At 34.7% G+C, this 20,000-nt stretch overlaps 1 protein-coding gene across 4 annotated transcripts in view; it reads left to right on the forward strand.

The window, feature by feature from the left end:
- LOC144980955 (protein Wnt-11-like) overlaps nucleotides 1-20,000 on the forward strand; it is a 182,019-nt gene that overhangs the window by 115,542 nt on the left and 46,477 nt on the right. For all 4 annotated transcript variants that reach the window (XM_078928957.1, XM_078928953.1, XM_078928954.1 and 1 more), the window contains one exon: nucleotides 6,374-6,606. In XM_078928957.1, the coding sequence (XP_078785083.1) occupies nucleotides 6,374-6,606 (233 nt within the window). The remainder of the gene's footprint in view (nucleotides 1-6,373; nucleotides 6,607-20,000) is intronic.

The following is a 20,000-nucleotide window of genomic DNA, read 5'->3' on the forward strand; positions in this document are numbered from 1 at the left end:
CAAACGAATTGCTTAGAAAACAAAAATCGGACACCATTCCCACATATTTGAAAACAAACGTTTCTTGAAATATTTGAAAATAAGGTAAAATCAATCAGAAGTAATTTCCCAGGTACAAGATAACGCTTTTTCTCAAGGCGACACTGAAAAGATAGGAATCGTGTCCCCTTGTTCACAACATTCAAGCCCGTTTCTCATAAAGAAGTCACTAAAATTATCTCAGAATCTTCTTCAAAAGCACGCGAGCTCGATACTATTCCTACAGGCCTCCTCAAAAATGCCTGAACGAGTTCTTGCCATCAATAACCTCAATCTTAAACCACTCTGTCTTCCGGAACGGGCCCATCAAATTATTTTTAAAAAGCAATTGTTCGACACCTACTCAAAAAGCAGAATTTCGACCAGAATGACATGAAGAACTATCGGCCAGTTTTGAATTTATCGATTTTGTCAAAAATACTGGAAAAAAATGTTCTTGAACTACTAAAACAACACCTCAGCAGAAAATGTACCACAGAGCATGTTCAATGAAAATTCAGTACAAATTTTAAAAAATAATCTTGGTATCTGTGGAAACGTCTATAATCAAGCGCCATCTCGGATTTATATGTAAATTTAAAATCCCTCAGACTTTTTTTTATTTATCATTATAATTTCACTACACGTTGTCTTAAGGACAAGAATTATGAGTATTTTAAGCAAATAGAGCCATATTTTTTTTATTTCCCTAACAGAAAAAATATGGTTAGAAATATTTTGTATCAATATCATATAACAAAATCAACAAATTTTTTTCTGAAAATGAATGTTCTCAATTAGTTCGTACAACTAATGTATAATCTGCTTCAATTTCGTGAATTTAAATGTTTTGAATAACAAGTAGGCTACTGAAAGTTTTAAGCTTGAATCTTTAAGAAGGACTGGGCCTTATGAATTTAAATGTTTAAAATTCAGAGTTTTTAAATATTATTTTCAAATTTTACAAGACTTTTATGAGTGGAGAAATGACTAATGAGGAAAATGAGGAGAAATGATTAAAGATGATATTTATGATAAAAATTAAAATTACTAAAATTTTCCCCAAATTCTGACCCATAAATGAAAAAATGTTGACCAAAACTTGTTTTATTTGAAAAGTTGTTCACAACATACTTGGAAGTGTTAATGTACTAAATATTAACGGACAATTCGATTTTTTTTTTCAACCAAACGTAACAACATTCGCAAAACACAAGTAGAAAACAAAGATTATGTCAATATCTTTACTTTTGTTGCCCGACTTGGATTGGCAACGATTATAATGAGACAAGAGACAGTCGCGATTAAGTGCTCATATTCGTGTCTCACGTCCATCCATTAAAATTGACAAATCTCAAGTAATGGTCACTAGGATGTTGGGTCAGTAATCACTCTGGAGATCAAAAAGTCACATTAGTCTTAATGTAAGAGTATCAATAAACAAAATAACTTTTCTGTCTGAAACAATAACAAATGATTTATCTCATCATGATCTAAAAGCAAATCACCTAACAATGAATTTGTTTAATTAGGGTGGGGTTTGTCCAATTCTGACGCCCAAAAACACTCCCTCAGTTCAATGATTTCCAATAACAACACACCGAGCGTAATAGGCTTCAACAGTCGTGACGTCACTTCCCCAGAATGACGCATCGTAACTTAGTAACTGGTTCTAAACTATCGGAACAATGGCGGACGCCCTTATGAAATACGTCTCCGACGAGCATAAAAGTATATCAAGAGGAGAAAAACATATACCTGAGCATGTTTTGACTTTTATACATTCTGATCACATGACATGAGAAAATGTTCTAGCCAGCATGAAGAATAAAAAGTACCGATTTTCTTTGTTTAGACCCAAACTGCTCGTTATTGGGCGGAGGGGACATCAGCCTATTGAATCATATTGTGAAAATAACTGCTGCATGTTTTGCAAACACCATTAAGCGACTGATTTAAGTAAAAGATTTGCCCATTATCACAATTAATTTGTGTGTTTGTCCTTGATTTATGAGACTTACTCACTTGTTTCAATTCGTACACCGTGTGTTCCAATTCTGACACCTCGTTGTGCAATAGAAAGTAACGATTGCGGCACCACTTGAAACAAATATGACATGATCATTTGGGGCATTGAAAGCACACCCATTAGCTTTGGTTCGGATCCTGTTTGGACTCAAGGGGAGGCTAGGGCAACCCCAAGTGAAATATGAGGTCACATTTCTTTTCACCTCATTTTTTTGGGAGGATTAATTAAATTTAAAGTACCTTATTGGTTTTTATCTCTTTTGCCTCAAAAATGCCTAGATAATACTTTATACTGATATAATTGAGGACAGGGGTAGGAGCATAAATCAAAAGTTTCATAAACAAAGGGGAAAATGGCCTTGACAACGCCCTTGCTCTCATTCAAATTACTTACAAAGTCCAGGCATATTTTTGTTATGGCTGGAATTAGCAAGTTTTCAACTTCCACTAAAATAATAATAATAATAATAATAATAATAATAATAATAATAATAATAATAATAATAATAATAATAACAATAATAATAATAATAATAATAATAATAATAATAATAATAATAATAATAATAATAATAATGATAACAATAATAAAAATAATAATAATAATAATAATAATAATAATAATAATAATATTAATAATAATAATAATAATAATAATAATAATAATAATAATAGTAATAATAATATTAATAATAATGATAGTAATAATAATAATAATGATAATGATGACACACACACACACACACACACACACACACACACAAACAGAGGCACACTTTCAGTTGTTATTAAAATGAAGAAAAAATGTAAAACATCTGTATCATATAAATGTGAAACATGATAGAAACTTAAAAATATGTTTTTGTAAAAAAGTTATGTTTAAGCTTTGATATAAAAACATCGACACTTGATGCTTCATAAAGTAATATGTCTATGGTGCCGAAAGCATAGGAGAGATCTAAAAGAGTTAGCAAGCAGACCAGCTTTTTGTCAATAGAATTCAATGTATCAGAATAGACATTGAGGACAGCTGTTTCTGTGTTGTGTTTTATACGCTGCTGATAAGTTTCTCTTCGATTATTTAATATAACATGCTGAAAACGTCTTTTTAAAATAACTCTTTCAAGAATTTTTTACAGAAAGGAAAGATTCTATAATATTTAAGTTCATTCTGTTCAAGTGTACTCTTCTTCAATAGATGTTTTACAATAGCCTTCTCAAAAGAGGTTGGCAATACACCAGAGTGGAGTGAGTTATTCACTATCATAGTTATAATAGTCCATCTTTGCAGTTTTTAAGTAATGAGCTTGGGATGGGGTCAAGATCACAGCATTGGGAAGGACACATCACTATTATTTCTCGAATTTCTTCTTCTGTGGATGGAGAAAAATAGTCTAATATGTCTCCTTTGAATGGTTCGTATTTTGTTGTTTTTTTCTGTCGTCTTTTGGTCTAATTGGCCACGGATAGAGTTAATCTTTTCCTCAAAATATTTTGCAAATTTATTGCAATTTTCCTCATCATTGTTGGGCAACGTTTTTAATTTATCTTTGCAGAGAAGTTGATTGGAAAGGCTGTATAACTCTTTACAATTGATGGTGTTTTCCAATCATTTGTTATAACATTTTCTTTTGGCATTCTTTATAATGGTAGAAGCAATGTTTTCGGTCGATTGATAAATTTCTTTATGAACATTCAGACCTGTCTTTCTCCACACCCTCTCTGCTTGCCTTTTATCTTTTTTATTTTTGCCATTTTTACATTTTCATTAAACCATTGAGCATGTTTATCAATAAGAGCACTTAAATTGTTGTTAAAATCATCTATATTTGTTCCCCTGGATAAGTTGTTTTCTATATGAATCTAGATTTAAATGACTAATTTTTCTACTGTCTTTAATGGAGGATAACACTTTATAGGATTGATATTGTGATCTGAGATGGCAAGGTCAACAACTTTAGTTTATTTGATTGTGGAATTATGGTTAGAGGAGATGACCCAGTCTAAAAGGCTATCAAATTTAAACATAATTACTTTTTGGTTTCAGATGACGCTGGATCGCAAATTTCAAAACCAAAATGAGAAAAATCCTTTTTGATTGTGCGAATTTATATTGCTAATTCGACTCCAAGTTGCCTTGAACTTGAGAAAAATGGATGAGTGAAACTCGAACTCGATCTTCCAACCGAGACAAATATTGTAAGGAACGATTCATTTAATTAGATGACACGCACAGACAAGGTCTGAAATTGGCTTGAGTTCATTATGCATTCATTTCTGTGTTAAACCGGAACCCGGCTCTCGATGCCACGATTCTTATTAAATTTAGGCGTTAAAATAGAGAGAGAATGCAGTAGCCATGGTATTCGAATTGCCCCACTCTCCGAATTGGAACACCTCACATTATTTGTCTTAGTTTTGGTGTATCCTATTGTAAAATACGGAAAAAAGATGCGTTTTTTACGAAATTGAAAAATGGAAACACGAGCGTGACGATTTCTGTATGTTACAAATGACTGGTATCCTTGATATTTGAATAAGGATAAACCATAGGGCCATTTAAAAAATAAAACTTTTATTTCGCGTAATATCCACTAAACGTGCTCAACAAGAGATCCTAGCTAACAGCAACATTTAACATGTAGGATGAAACATGATTATATTGCGCTTTATAAAATCTCAAGTTTGTATTGTTTTGTTCTTGTTTATTAGATCGTCGTGACACTGTAGTTTGAAACCATCAAAAGAATCAAAATGTTTCTAGATGGTTCAAATTAAGAACTTTTTGTCATCAAAATGGACAAACTTTGAATCATCGAAAGACCATCTACTATGACTGTTGCTTTATAAACTTTCTTGGAAGTTGAGCAGTTTGATAATCTTCGTCATAATTCATTTTGTTCATTGCCAACCCTTTATGATAATCTAATTCAATATCACGACCTGTATTCTATTATCCGAATTCTTACCCTGCCACCATAAGATATAAATCTATTTATTCTTCCAATACGTAAATTATTGCTTTAATATGTAACAAAATAAATGGCAAGAAGTAATAACATTATTTATATAATGTTTTATACGAACTTCAATTTTTAATTCATTATTCGTGTCCAAACACAATTATAAATGGTAGAATCTTTTTGCACATATTTGGAGGTTTGATAACCAAACCTAATAGCTGACTCGATTAAGCATTGATGTCATTGACTATCTTTTGCGTTGGTTTGAGAGCATTTCAATTACAAAAATGGACGCTTGACACATTGTATTATCAAACCTACACGTGGTCTTTTCCTTGTAGTTATTTTAAATCTTAGTTTTTTCTAGAGTATAGAATAGTTTGAGACCCCTATTGCCGTCATTAATATTATAAGTAGAACATTGCATCATGAGGTGGCTGCCCGGACATTTCAGGGCCTTCTTGAGTGTGGAAAAGAATTTGCAGAGTAGTAGTTGAAGTAGTAAACTTCGCAGTCTGAATGACGCTTGCTGAGAATTGTGTGATTCAGTATTGGTTGATGAGTATAGCTGCTTTCTCCATCCATGTTGTTAATTGTTTCCATTGGTCACGTTCCTGGGCCAGAGTTTTGAGATGTCAAGATCTTGTTGTGGCTTTAGTAAGGAGGACACTGCAGTATTTCTTAGTTCCTCAGGGATTAACTCGGCCTCATCTGAATCCAGAAATTTCTTATATGTAGTGAGATCCTGGTTCAGGGTATTTGCTGAGTACACTGTAATAATACCATTGCAATGTCACTATCAGAAGATGTAATGGTTTGATGTAATGGTTTTGATCTTTTGTGTCCTTCTTTCAGTAAAGTTGAATTGTTTTTAGCGTGTTTGTATAAACGTTAAAAAGATCCTGTGACTTACATTAAAGGTTAAAGACACTTATTTGATATGAATGCGGTTATAGTATTGCGGAGCTGGGATAACCCAATCTACAAACTACTATACTGTCTATGTCCATCCAAGGCAGATAAGACATTCTTTTCCTTCTCCAACATCGCTCGGACGCTATAACGTATAACATGACGTGTCCCTGTGGATTGAAGGAAGTTAGAAAGTGATTGGAAAACATATCTGGGATGATGCAGCATGATTGCTATCATATTCATATTTCGTGAACTAATATTATTTGAACAATTATCTTAGAAGCCATGGTCAATCGATTAATTCGATGTATAGATGATTTCACTCAAAGCATCAAAAGCTCGACCCTCTTATTTTACTTTAGGTGGGAATAAAACCGATAATCTCCTAAAGATAATCACATTCAAACGATTTTAGTTCATATTTCCTTTTTAAATGTTTCTCTCCTCAGAGCTTTATATCGAGTGAGGCAACGGCCGTGGTCTAAAATTAGGAATTGTACCAAAACAATTGGGTTGGTGTCCGCTCAGATACCTATGTGCCGGGATAATCTGGACCTCATGGATACAGTGACCGAGTCCACCCTTTTGACCATCGACTCCTGCCAGCAACAGTTTTCGGACAGGCGATGGAACTGTAGCTCTATACTCAAAGTACCCAGGTTACCACGAGATTTAATGCGAGGTGAGTGAAAGACAAGAAGGGATAGATTTTCCTACTCCAGAAAGAAAATTAGATTGTGTTTTTGCACACGTAACTCTTACGTAAATACAAAATCATTGAACTCTTTAATCTGTTGTTTATTTAAATTCGACAATATCAGTTATATTCATTTTTAGAAATATGAGATATCTAGCTCGTTTGCATGTCTAGCTGTTTGTTGTCTATTTATTCATGTGGCGATACAATCCACTCAAATCGCGTCCGGCGTCAACTAGAATCGATCAACTTTGATCAAATTAGCGCAATCTTGACAAAGGAAAAGATAATGAAAATATCACAGGGAGTTCTCGAACTTGGTTTGCGCAAGCTACAGCGTAGTGCCAACGCTCCACCCCCCCCCCCCCCCTCCCCCCCTTTCCCCCTCCCCGACTATCCGACCTGATAATATAAACAATTCTAAGAATGAAAAGTATAGCACTTGGTGTAATTGTGAACGATGGAACTGAACCAGATTATATCTGAATGATGGCGGGTATGTTCCTTTAGAGATACAATGGCAGATAAATCGAAGTTTAATAAATACAATTTTTAAATATTTATTTTCATATTTATCTCATCTAAATTCAATGTTTCAAAGATAACCAACCATAGAGTTGCACTTGCCATTTTCTTTACTCCCCATTCTTCAAGGACCTAACGTTAACTTTTGAAGATTTAAAAGTAAATGTGAAGATCAAATCAGAATTTTGAAATATGTGAAAAGATAATAGATATCTATATCGAAAGGAAACACAACAATGTCAAGTGAGGCTGCAAATATGTAATGCACTTTTAAAAACTAAGACAGTTATGGGGTGGTGATGGCGGTGGTGTGGATGATGGTGTTGTCGATGATGATGAAAATGATGATGGTGAGGAGGTGGTGGTGGAGGTGATAGCGGTGGTGAAGGTTGGTGGCGATAGAGATGATGATGATGATGATGATGATGATGATGATGATGATGATGATGATGATGATGATGATGATGATGATGATTGATAGAGACGTTTTTAACCGAAAGCTCTTCCTCATTTACTTATTACTTTACATATGACTTTTCTGTGTGTTCAGCCATTTGTTACTGTCGCAATTATATTTTTTCACAACTCTTACAGGTTAAATCAACTTAGCATGGGAAAGGTTTGGGGTGGGAAAAGGGGGGTGGGGGTGGTAAACGTGTGTTAACTGGCCCGTCAAAACATGCCATCCACGAAAATGTCCTGACCATAGGTTTTTGTTTCCTGTTAGGACATCGGAATGACATGTTGACCACAGACGTTATAACAAAAGTTGTGCTCATTCATTCATGTTGTGTCGTGCTTCACTAACTGCGTAAGCCCTTCGTTCAACTCTTCCATGCTTCTTCTGCAACATGCCGTCGTTCCTTTTTGTTCCATCCATTTTGACAAACCGTCCAACATCTTTTGTTGGCCAGGTGATCTTTTTTCCATCCAACTTTCCCGTTGTTATCGAGATTTCCAACCTTTCTTGCTCATAATAATATGCCCCATGAATTTTGTCTTCCTCTATCTTATCTTCCACATCAACGATGGCGAGTACTCCGCCATTTCCACCATGTCCTTATTTGTTTGTCTTTCTGTCTGTCCATAGGATCCTCGACATTCTTCTTTCGAACCACAACTCAGCTTCTTCTTTTCACTTTACTACCTGCCTAATTAGCGTCCATGTTTCACATGAGTATGTCAATATGGGTTCAACATAGATGGGACGAAACTGAACGTCACTTAGATCTTTCTTATTGTTTTTAAATAGCCATTTTAATGATTAGTTCTCACTAAATTATATCAGACTTTTAACGTTTAAGGTCGCACATAGTTTTGTGTTTTGTTATCTTATATCTGGCTGGCAGATGTTATGAGTATGTTAACTAAATATATAGCAAAATAGCATCGCAGAAATCTCAGTTTTAGTGTTTGACATAATATTATGTTTCTGTTTCATGTTTTGGAAGGCTTTTTTCGCTTGACCAATCCGGCATTTTATATAGGTTTCGCATCTTCCATCGGCTGTTATTATGGTGCCAAGATATTTAAATTGCCTAAATTATTTCGAGACTTTACCGTTTGTTGTGCTACAGTATGATTTTGTTTTCCTTTTTAGGATTTTCGCAACAGTCATGTTGACTCCACTGAAAAGGAAAGTGGGCAAGAAACCACAAAATAGTCGGGAAATTAATCTCCGATTTTTTATGAATTTTGTACTTTTTAAAGCTAAAAAAATCACCAAATTTGGCACAATTAAATGTAGATGTCACAAAGTGCGCACGTAAACCGTATGCTTATGTAGCGCAGTTTGCAACCTTGTTTATGTGTGCTATATTCAAGCTACGACACCGATCAATAACCAAACACAATACGTTGATAAAGGTTTTGAAGCTAAATGAAGATATATTTTATTACAATATAACAAAGATATTATGAGATATGAAGATGAAATGATAGATGTCATAAGTATGAAATCAAATGGATGGATGACAAATTGATGGAGATGGTGTGATGATGAATATGATATGAAAGCGATATGAAAATATATAATTAAATCAATTAATTATCAATACTTTACCAAACCGCTACCACATCAGACAATCTCACAGATAGGTTGCAACCATCACAGTCATACAGGCAACTAATAATTAACTAACTAACTAAACACAATCCAGACGTGTAGAAGAAAGCCAAAAGAGTGTCCTTGATATTCAACAAAAACTGTAAGGTTGTTCTAATATTGTTAATTTGTCTCTTCTTGAAATTGTTCTGATTTCACAGTATTCATAAACAGATCAATTGTTTCTCAATGTTCTGATATTAAAATAAGCAAATGGTTCTTCACAGGTAACAGAGCCGAACAGATTATTGAAATCACAAATTAAGTCTACACAAGACTTTAATCAAACTCTACACAAGAGTTATAACACAACTTGATTCAGCTCAAACTTTGAGCACCACAAAGTCTACACAAGACTTAAATCACACTCTACACAAGAGTTAACACAAAACGTGTTTCAGCTCGAACTTTGAGCACCACAAAGTCTACACAAGACTTTAATCCAACTCTACACAAGAGTTAAACAAATGAGCCTAAAAGACTCCGCTGTGGTTATCGCTTAGAGACTATGAGCCTAAAAGACTCCGCTGTCTGGTCTCTTTTGAGACAATGAGCCTAAAAGACTCCGCTGAGTGGTCTGAAGAAACTGCTCAAAACTCTGGCATTTATAGGCAAAAATCAAGCAAACGAAGCAAAATTCTACCCACACAAACGGATGTTAGTCATATCCGTAAACATCTGAAATTCCTTAAAACTCCCCCAGATTCCATAATCATGGACAACAACAACCCATCCTGATACCGGACATCCTCATATCAAGGATAAATAAATTCGTCAGCCTCATAGTTACGAGATATCAATCAAGCCATACCATAACAAAGTCACTCCCGTAGAATACAGGGATCCTACTTTGCTTATAAGTTTACGGAGAAAACAAGATTGATGCCTTTCTCACAATAACACCCACACTACGTAGTTTAATTCAAACTTCCGGGCCATAGGTGCATGATCTGATACGACCTGTATCAACAAAAGAAGGGTTGTTCCGGAGGGATTACAATAACAACAACAACTAATACTACGACGACGTACATCCTGTCGTAAACTGACGCCTACACGGAAGCATTTCGTTACAGTAGACTAAATCCATATTATTAGCAAATTTGTATGTTGAGTCATTGGCCAATTGTTTTGATCAACGTTTTAAAAAATTGCCGCCATTACACTTACAAATGAAAAATCACTGTCCAGCGCCTTCCGAATCTATCTGTCCAATAATTTTAAATCATAGACTATTTGTAATGTTTAATCTTCTTCAATAATATCGCGTCATAAACTAAAATCCTTCGTCATCGGTCCAATTAGTGAATCTACATAATCAATAGTAACTTATCAATAGTGTACTTACCATACATCCTTACATGCAAAACGGACACGCTCTCATAGGCGGCCCATGATTGCATAGTTTAATTTGCTCAATATACAATGTTCTACATGGGTATTAAATAGGGTGGGTTGATAGCAAAAAATTATAGCTAGCTATCAATAAATAAGCAATTTTGGTTCGCACTATTAATTAGTTGACGAATGGTAATTATCGAAACTTCAACACTTCATACTATAATTTCATAGTAGAACAATAACCACCACTGTGTTGTGATTGGGAATATTGAGTGGTTTCAAGGAAACACGGAGCGGGTGGTTGGATGGGAGCATCACCCTTGAATCATATACCTATGATGTTCGCATGGGTGTACGATCCGATAGTGATGTCGTTTCTTCTTCTCTTTACTAGCCTATCCTGCTTCTTTGGTTTGTGATTGTATTTTTGACAGGGGATATTTTTTTTGATGTAAATCTCCTGCCTGTTTGTTCTTGGTTATTTATAATTTAGCTTATGATATCTTTAGGTTATGATTTTGATTTACATTTGTACTATTTTTGTTAGATTGCTTGTTTTTTTTGTTTCAGCGGTCTCTCATATAACCTCAATTGTGTTGGAAGAGACCTAAAGCAACAAACAAAAAAAAAAAAAAAAAAAAAAAAAAAAAGGAAACACGGACACCAATTATATGGGGGTCATTTTGAACATGATTTTCAACGTTGTCAAGGGTCAGATAGCCGATGCTTCCACAAATAAACATTAAATGTGTTGTTTTCTAATATATTATGGCAAGCCTATCAAAGCTTCACTTAATTGTTCTGCTTAACGTTTGTTAGTATTCCACTAGGTCATCATCATCATCATCATCATCATCATCATCATCATCATCATCATCATCATCATCATCATCATCATCATCATCAACATCGTCTATTCATTACCATCATCACCATCATCATCATCATCATCATCATCATCGTCATCATCATCATCATCATTGAATGGGATACATACAAGGCATGGATAACAAATATTCGTTTTTACCAAAATCTGGGTCGGTGATTAACATTGTTTCGTATAGCCCATGTTCATCATCATATCGTGTCGCGCCAGTGGTGGATCCATTGGATGGCTTCAGGGGTGCAGCCTCTCAGGTCCATATCACTGATATGTGGTCCAAGTTCGCACTCGTGAAGGATGTGGTCCATGTTTTGAGCCGTGTGTCCACATTGACATCGGCAGTCTGAAGAAAGTCCCCATTTTTGTAAGGTTGTTTTGGTCTTCCCCACTTTAGACCTTGCCCGGTTCAGTTTCAACCAATCTTTCCTGGGGAGATTTACTCCGCTTGGCAGTTCTTCTTTGGGTTCCTGAATGGCATCATTTTGGGCAGCAGTCCCATTCTTTCCATGAATGCACTATGTATATGGCTGTATGGTCTGGGTGGATGCCTTCAGTTGTCAGGAAGCTTTTCCTAGATTTCAGTCTCCTTGGCACGATGTTATGCTCATAAAGAGGATGTCTGATGTCACTTTCTTGTTTGTATTTCTGGACTTTGGTCTATGCATCTCTGCGGATGTGTGGTGGTGCTATCCCCGCTAGTCTATAGATGGCTGGTATGGGGGTAGGTCTCAATGTCCCAGTAATAATGTGACAAGCATTGTTTAGTTCAGGGTCTATCTTATTGGCGTGGCTTGACCTAGCCCAGACTGGTGAGCAATACTCGGCCGAGGAGTAACAAAGTGCCAGGGCCGTTGTCCTTAGGGTTTTCGGGTCTGTTCCCCATCTTGTGTTTGCAAGTTTCCCAAGCAGGCTGTTCCTGGTGGCCACCTTCCCCTTAATCTTCTTTGCATGTTGAGCAAACGATAGAAATTTCAAATAGCCCATGTTAAATTTTGCCAACGAGCACATATTTTCTGACAAATCTTACTTACTATTATAAAACTATTTGTTACAGATTGATATATGAGTGATTTTCAAACCAATTAAGTATAATTCTCTTAGGATAACTACAAGGACATAATGATCGGTTCTTAATTTGACCTTGGCCTTTGGAATCTCCATCCGGCCACCCTGTTGCCAGACTCATTTGTGCACACCTACAAAATGTGTGACCTGACTCATTTTATCGTCGGTGGTTAAAAAGGTTTGTTTCCATCTATGTTAATTTCCACAATACAGAAGTATAATAATTAGAATAGAAAGTGCGTGTTCGTAATAGCCTTTAGTTCTCCACATATATTGCGGGATGTCCGTAAAATGAATAAATATTTGCTGACTCCCCGACCCCCCCCCCCCCACCTCTCCTCTCCCGCCGCCATATCAATAATAAATGAAAACTCGTGGCATTAACCCTCTCCTTACCACCTGCTGCAAAATCGTCACATTTTTTACGACACAATATATACATTTTTCTTTTTCATATTTATTTTGTACATCGCGAACTTTGAAGAATGATCTTTGTTTGATTAATAAAAAAATAAAGTTGTTTTGTAGACAGCTTGTTTGAGTTTTAAAAATCAATTTTTTTTCTGCTGGGTAGCCTGCCATTTTGGGAAAATGATCGGTCAGGAAAGAGTTAATATTCCCCGTACATCTGAGAGGTCAACCACTTCCTATAAATCAGTGAGTCCATGTCAGTGACGACGGCGGTGCATACAAAGCAAGCATTATCATATCATCTTAAAGCTGTGGGTTCCAATCCTGTTTAGAAAATCGGCAATGTTTAGTTTTTCTATACGTAAGATTTGATTTTCACTTCATCGAAGGAAATGCTGTTGAAGTGTATTTGTTTTTGTTTTTTTCCTTTATCCTTTGCCTATCAAATGGCTGGTAGAAAATGTATCGTATAATACTTGACTCCAAATAAGAGGGGAAAACGTCAACAAGACAAAGTGTGATTTCTTTTTCGAAATTTTGTTTATATTACCCCATCTCTCAAACTTGAGATTTTAAAATCTTGATAATGAAAATATTTCCGATTTAAACAACTTTTCGTGTAAAAAAATGTTTATCCCACACATTGTAAATTTTTCGCGGATTAAGAGTTGGACTGAAGTAAAAAAAAAAAATAATAATGAATAAAATTGTTTTTAAAATTCATAACAAAATTCTGAAGAAAAAAAAATCCCGACATTTATCCCCCACGACTCGCTCAAAATTTAGAATTAAAGGTAGAATGAAACGTAATAAGACTTAATTTCTAATTTCCTTTATTTTCGATTAATCAAAATATTGTTTATTGAATCAAAACCGTTCAAAATTTGACATTGATCAAGGACATGTGTAGTTAAAACAGCGAATATCGAAAAGAATTGTAGCATGTTGTTATCACCAACCTTCCAACCATTGCTTCCAACCGAGAGACAGCAGCCAAAAAAATCGGACTGGACGATCGTCCTGGGATAGCAAATAGCATTTAAAGTCAACAAATTGCTCTCATTGATTCCAGTACATTGTTGGATGGCTATAGTACACGGGACATGATAAAAAAAGTGCACGGAAAATCGAAGGGTACTATTATCAATTTTTAGGTCAAAAAGAAAATTATGACAAACAAAAAAATTTATATCCATCATTTTTCATTAATTTACTTAAAATATTGTCGACTTTCTTTTTTTACTGAAATTTCAATTAAAAGCAAAAAAAAAAAATACTTTTAGAGTAACGGCATGTGTTGATCAACATTTTAAAAAGTGTAAAGAAAGATTTTTAAAATCTGAAAATCAACTTAGACGCTAAATGGAATTTTTTGATATTGTAGTAGTAACTGGGTTTGTTTATTTGTTTGGTTTGTTTTGTTTTGTTTTGTTTTTTTGGCTTTTTTGTTTGTGTGTTTGTCTGTTTTCATTTTTTTTGGATAAACAAACGTTCTAGAAACATCATACTACTAAAATCGAAATGCGTTATCATCGAATCAAAGATCGAAAGGTCAAATCATTTTTAAAATGTACAATATTTTCAAATTTAACTCAATTTTTATTACAAGTACTTGATATGGCCTCTAATGAAATTCAAAGTTATTATTATCATATATATATTTATATATATATATATATATATATATATATATATATATTATAATTTTAGAGTACGGTATGTTATTCAATATCGCAACAGATGTATAGAAGAAGTTCACTAATTCGTCGCTAATTTAAAGAGAGAAATGAGAATTTTGACACGCGTTTTCTTAATAAATTGAAGTAAAATTTTGGTAGTTTGTTCCTGGGGGTGTGGCCTCTTTGAAATAGGTTGTCTTAATAGTATATTGATTGCCGAATTAAACTATTTCTGATCAAAGTGAAAAAGTGCGGGGGGAGGGGGGGGGGGGGTTGCGCAGAGCAATGCTTGATGACGAAATCTAATGGTTTATTTGGACTGTTTTTTTGCTAATATTCAAAGTTGCTAAGTGTTATAGGTCTAAAAGGAAAAGATATGTATCTAGATGTCTAGATCAAACAGAAAAACTATTGAAATAAAGACACCAAAATGATGATTAAGCAGTAGAGGATAAAAGACATTGATCAAATAAATGATAATAGAGAATAATCATCATAAATGTCCAAGTGAGGAAATTGTCCTTGACAACCAATAAATCTAGTATTTTTATTAGACAACGCATGTAATCGTTACTTTTTATCAGAAACATGTTTTACCCTTGTTTAATGTCTCTTTAAACATTCTGAACAACTAATTTGTTTCTTTGTGTTACAGTGATTGACGATATTTTGCCGAAAGTTTGAAAGGTCGAGTAAGATCTGAATATTCAAAATAGGAAAAAGAATGTAGTAACACGTTTTTTTCATGTCAAGAGGTGTAAAAGTTTGTTGTTTTTAATTTAGAGCAATGTTCTTGGAGAGGGGATGAAGGCGGGAAATAGTCCAGTCCTCGAGACCATTGTCATTTCGGATTCGTGAAAAATTATTCATCTCTTATTGAGCCAAATGGACAAATACTAGAGAGTAGAACCACTAGAACCTGACCATTTGGGGATTCATAAAATTAGGGTCATTTCATCGTCAAAATATGGTCCTCTCGAACTATCGGAAATATAAATTGAAAATCAAGTTTTAAAAAAATATAATATTAGGGGTTGAATATATTACATGCGAAAAAATTGATAAAATCCAAACGTAATTAAATGACTTGTCGTCCTTTATCTATATGCCTATCTACTTTTCCATAAAAAGTATGTTTTTTTTATTTATGGAATATTACTTTAATTGTTGAGAAGAAAAATACAGTGTGCTCCCTCTGTGTGAAATGCCCTTTCAGCGGACACCAGACACTGTGATTCCTTGTCCTCCTTTAAAGCCTCTTTGAAGACAGAGTACTTCCTTTCAGTTTTTTTGTGAGTGATACTATTGATTTTATTGAATGATATATATGATCGCATATATATATATATATATATATATATATATATATATATATATATATATATATATATATATATATGTCTTTGTATAAGCGCTTCCGAGAAATTTTGGCGGAAAGGGGTGCTATAGAAAATACGCATTATTATCAATATTATCATCATCATCATCATCATCATCATCATCATCATCATCATCATCATCACCATTATTATTATTATTATTATTATTATTATTATTATTATTAGTAGTAGTAGTAGTAGTAGTAGTAGTAGTAGTAGTAGTAGTAGTAGTAGTAGTAGTAGTAGTAGTAGTAGTAGTAGTAGTAGTAGTAGTAGTAGTAGTAGTAGTAGTAGTAGTAGTAGTAGTGGTAGTAGTAGTATTCATTCTCCCACCCTTTTGGCTTTATCGTCATTGTTCTGTGCACTTACTACTACTGTATGTTTCGACTTATTTATTTATTTATTTATTTATTTATTTATTTATTTATTTATTCATTTATTCATTTACTTATTTATTTATTTATTATTTATTTATTTATTTATTTATTTATTTATCTATTTGACTACCTATTTTATTTGAGGAGCTGAGATCTATATCTTTCGAATTTCTTCTTAACAGTACAACAGACGCTCACTTTTTTATCAGTCTCTCTCTCTCTCTCTCTCTCTCTCTCTCTCTCTCTCCTCTCTCCTCTCTCCTCTCTCCTCTCTCTCTCCTCACTCTCTCTCCTCTCTCTCGCTGTCTCTCTCTCTCTCTCTCAATTATCCATACACAAACTTATTGATTACGGCCATTTTATTGTTTGCTAGTGGGGGATTGATTATACGCTATGACCCCCAGACAATATTTTAAACAATAACTCTCATGCCTTGACCTAAGTCCCGTAGCTTATCCACTTCCGACAGCCGAGATCATCAGGGGATCAGGATGGATTATGGTTAAGATGGGTTTATCCTACCTGTCTTAAACTCTTTCCGTTTAGGGTGTCAGGGTAACACCAAGTGAATTTGCTTGTGGAGTCAAGCTGTCAAAATAACACCAATGAGAAAATACTAACAAGTAAATCGTACATAGAATTAATCATCACGATTGTCATGGAAACATTGTTATCTTGTGGTATGACACCGGCTTATTGGTCAATAGGTCCCTTGTTCGAGTCACGATGCGGGCTGCGGAATAGTTGTGTCCTTGGGAAATGCTCTTTACTCACATTCTCACCGCGCTCAGGTACGAAATGAGCAATCGGCCAGTCGAAAAAGAGCCTCGCAGCCTTCAATGTCTTGTTTTAGATGTGCTCTTGCCATTTGCACGTTTAGTAGACATTGCGCAATAAGAAAGCAAGTTTTTATTTAGATTTATTTTAATTTTTTTTCTATTGATTTGTCTTGTTTTATGTTATTGTTTGTTTGTTTGTTTGTTTGTTTGTTTGTTTGTTTTTTTGTTTGTTTGGTTTTTTTTTTTGTGTGTGTGTTTTTTTGTTTTTTTTTTTTTGTTTTTGTTTTTTTTTTTTTTTTTTTTTTGTTTTTTTGTTTGTTTGTTTTTTGTTTTTTTTTGGGGGGGGGGGTTAAAAAGAATGTTGTTGTATATTGTGGTTCAAACCGGTGCCTCTTGGGATTTTACTGGCAGATCCACTTAATGTATTTCTTTTCCTCAATCCGACGCTCAAAAATAATGAATATACTTTGAATGGATTGGCAAGTAAATCTAAAAAGTCCTTGATTTCCTTAAGTTTAAAGTAATTATCTAGTCATTGGTGTCCTGTGCCATCGCCTGGTTTCATCTCGCAGAGTCTCTTATGGTTGGTTTCCGTTTGTCTGTTTTTTCTGATATTGATAAAACAAAATATATGGAGTAAAATGGTGTGTAACAATACACAAATATACGTTTCGGCCTCTGACCGCATCAGGAGACAATGACGAAATTTTTAAAAAAATCATGAATGAATCAAAAGAGGGGTGAGTGGCGGTGAAGGGGGAAGGGGTGAAGCGGAAGGGGACGAAGGGGTGGGGGGGGGGAGGAGTAGACCACGGAGGAGACCATTAAAAGGAATGTTTGCCAGCCAAGGAAGAGGAGAGGGATAGATAGATAAACAGATGGATGAAATGTAAATTCTATTATTTCATATATATCCTACCATCACTTGCACAAATACACATTATACATTTTCAGTCACTACCCTAACCACCCCCCCCCCCCCCCCCCTTCCCGCGCTTTGTGTTCACCTATATAATTTTTATTTCATTATAATATATATAATATATGAGCCATTATTGCTCCTTACATAAATGTCGTTGGTCTCCAACTTGCTCACTCAGGCTTTTTTTCTTTCTTAGTTTATATTGCTATTGATTCCTGCCCGAATCGCATGCATGGTCATTTTTACGTAGTTTTTGTTGCTTATATTAATTTTTCTCCACTCCCATCACCCCAATTGGCTGTTATGAATTACGATATAATTTGGTTTTATCTTTTGTTAACATCACAACTTGCTAGGCACACGATATTTAAAAAGAGAATATTTATCAGGATTTTCTAACTGGCAAATTCAATTGGCAATTGTGATATAATGTTAGCTTTGATTAATCAGTTATGAACACAAGTATATAGTCTGTCTAAAATCTTACGTCTTAAATCTTTCAGCTCCTGAGGCTCCTTCCTTTCAATTTTTTCAGTATTTGCCTATTGTTTTGTCCTTTATCCGAGAATGTCATCCTCTATGTCATTGGAGTTCAGGCGACAGCATTGTGTGGTCAGTTGTTCAATGAAACGGTTTCTCGTCTTATCACAAAATCAAGCAGTGTTAAGCGTGTGTAGCGACTGCATAGGTGTCAGTTGTCGTGGAAAATTCTGGTCTCGATGACGTGCCCTTGGGTTAAGTACTTTGCACACATTAGCCCACTCATTATGAGTACCTGGTTATCGACAGTGACGGATACTGTAAGTAATATTAGTCCTTCAGATCTATTACGCCCACGGAGGTGGCGTTTATCCCGGTTACATATCCTTTGTATTGTCAGATCCAACAGACACAGCTACAATCACTGTTGGGTGGACAGGGGGTCATAAAAATTATCGACTTCACCCGAGATCGATCTTGGTCCCTCTGCGTCTGAAGCGAGTGCTCTACCAACTGGGATAACGGGGCCCCGGTGTTGTTAGAGTGTTAGCAAATAAAAAAGAAACCTATTTTATACCATGAATTTAATCTTTTACCATCTGGGAGAAGTTTTGTCAGATTAAATACAGAACCAACAAGTACAAATCAAAGCTCGTTCAATCAGCTGTTGAATGTATTATGGTACAGTTAAACCAAGGACTGACATGTTGATTGATTGAATGATTGATTTATTTAATTAATTTAATTGACCAATTGATAATGATACATTTTGGTGTCGAATTGCCACAATTGTAACAAATTGAAAACGAAATGCATCTGGTTATGTTGTGTATATGTATTTGCACACATGTGAGAGAAAGAGAGGAAGAGAGATTGAGAGAGAGATAGGAACAGTACAGACAACTGACGTTTCGGGTGCAAACCTATCGTCAGCACTATAATAAACAATTGAACGTGGAAAACAAATTAAATAAAATGGAGTATAAATTATAGTGTCTGTACTCTATGGTGGCTGGAGTGTGAATGATGTAGAAAACTTTATCAATTGAATTAACTGTCACAAAACTTTTACAGGAGCTACTTCGTTGTCAAGCTAACCATACACTCTTCTGATGTTGGCTTTTAGGTTTGATGTTTATTTGTCATTGTACAAAATTCACTTAGTGGAAAATGTCCTTTACAATCTTTTGATCTGTCATGTGAAATATGACCGACGATTTTTAAAAACGTTTAGGGGGATGGATAAAACTTAATAGTAATTTTTTTGTTATCTGTCTCCAAGCAGTCAAGCGTATCTCACATTGGAAAGCTGGTGACATGATGTGCAGTGGACATTTCGACAATATTACCACGATTAATTATTATTCTCCTAAACTATCAAAAGCCTTTTGATCATATTAAGATTCATTAACGTGACGATGGCGGGAGAGCATG

This window comes from Berghia stephanieae, chromosome 10, assembly GCF_034508935.2.
Source record: "Berghia stephanieae isolate SIO BIC M18660-M18661 chromosome 10, UCSD_Bste_1.3, whole genome shotgun sequence".
Lineage (NCBI taxonomy): Eukaryota > Metazoa > Mollusca > Gastropoda > Nudibranchia > Aeolidiidae > Berghia > Berghia stephanieae.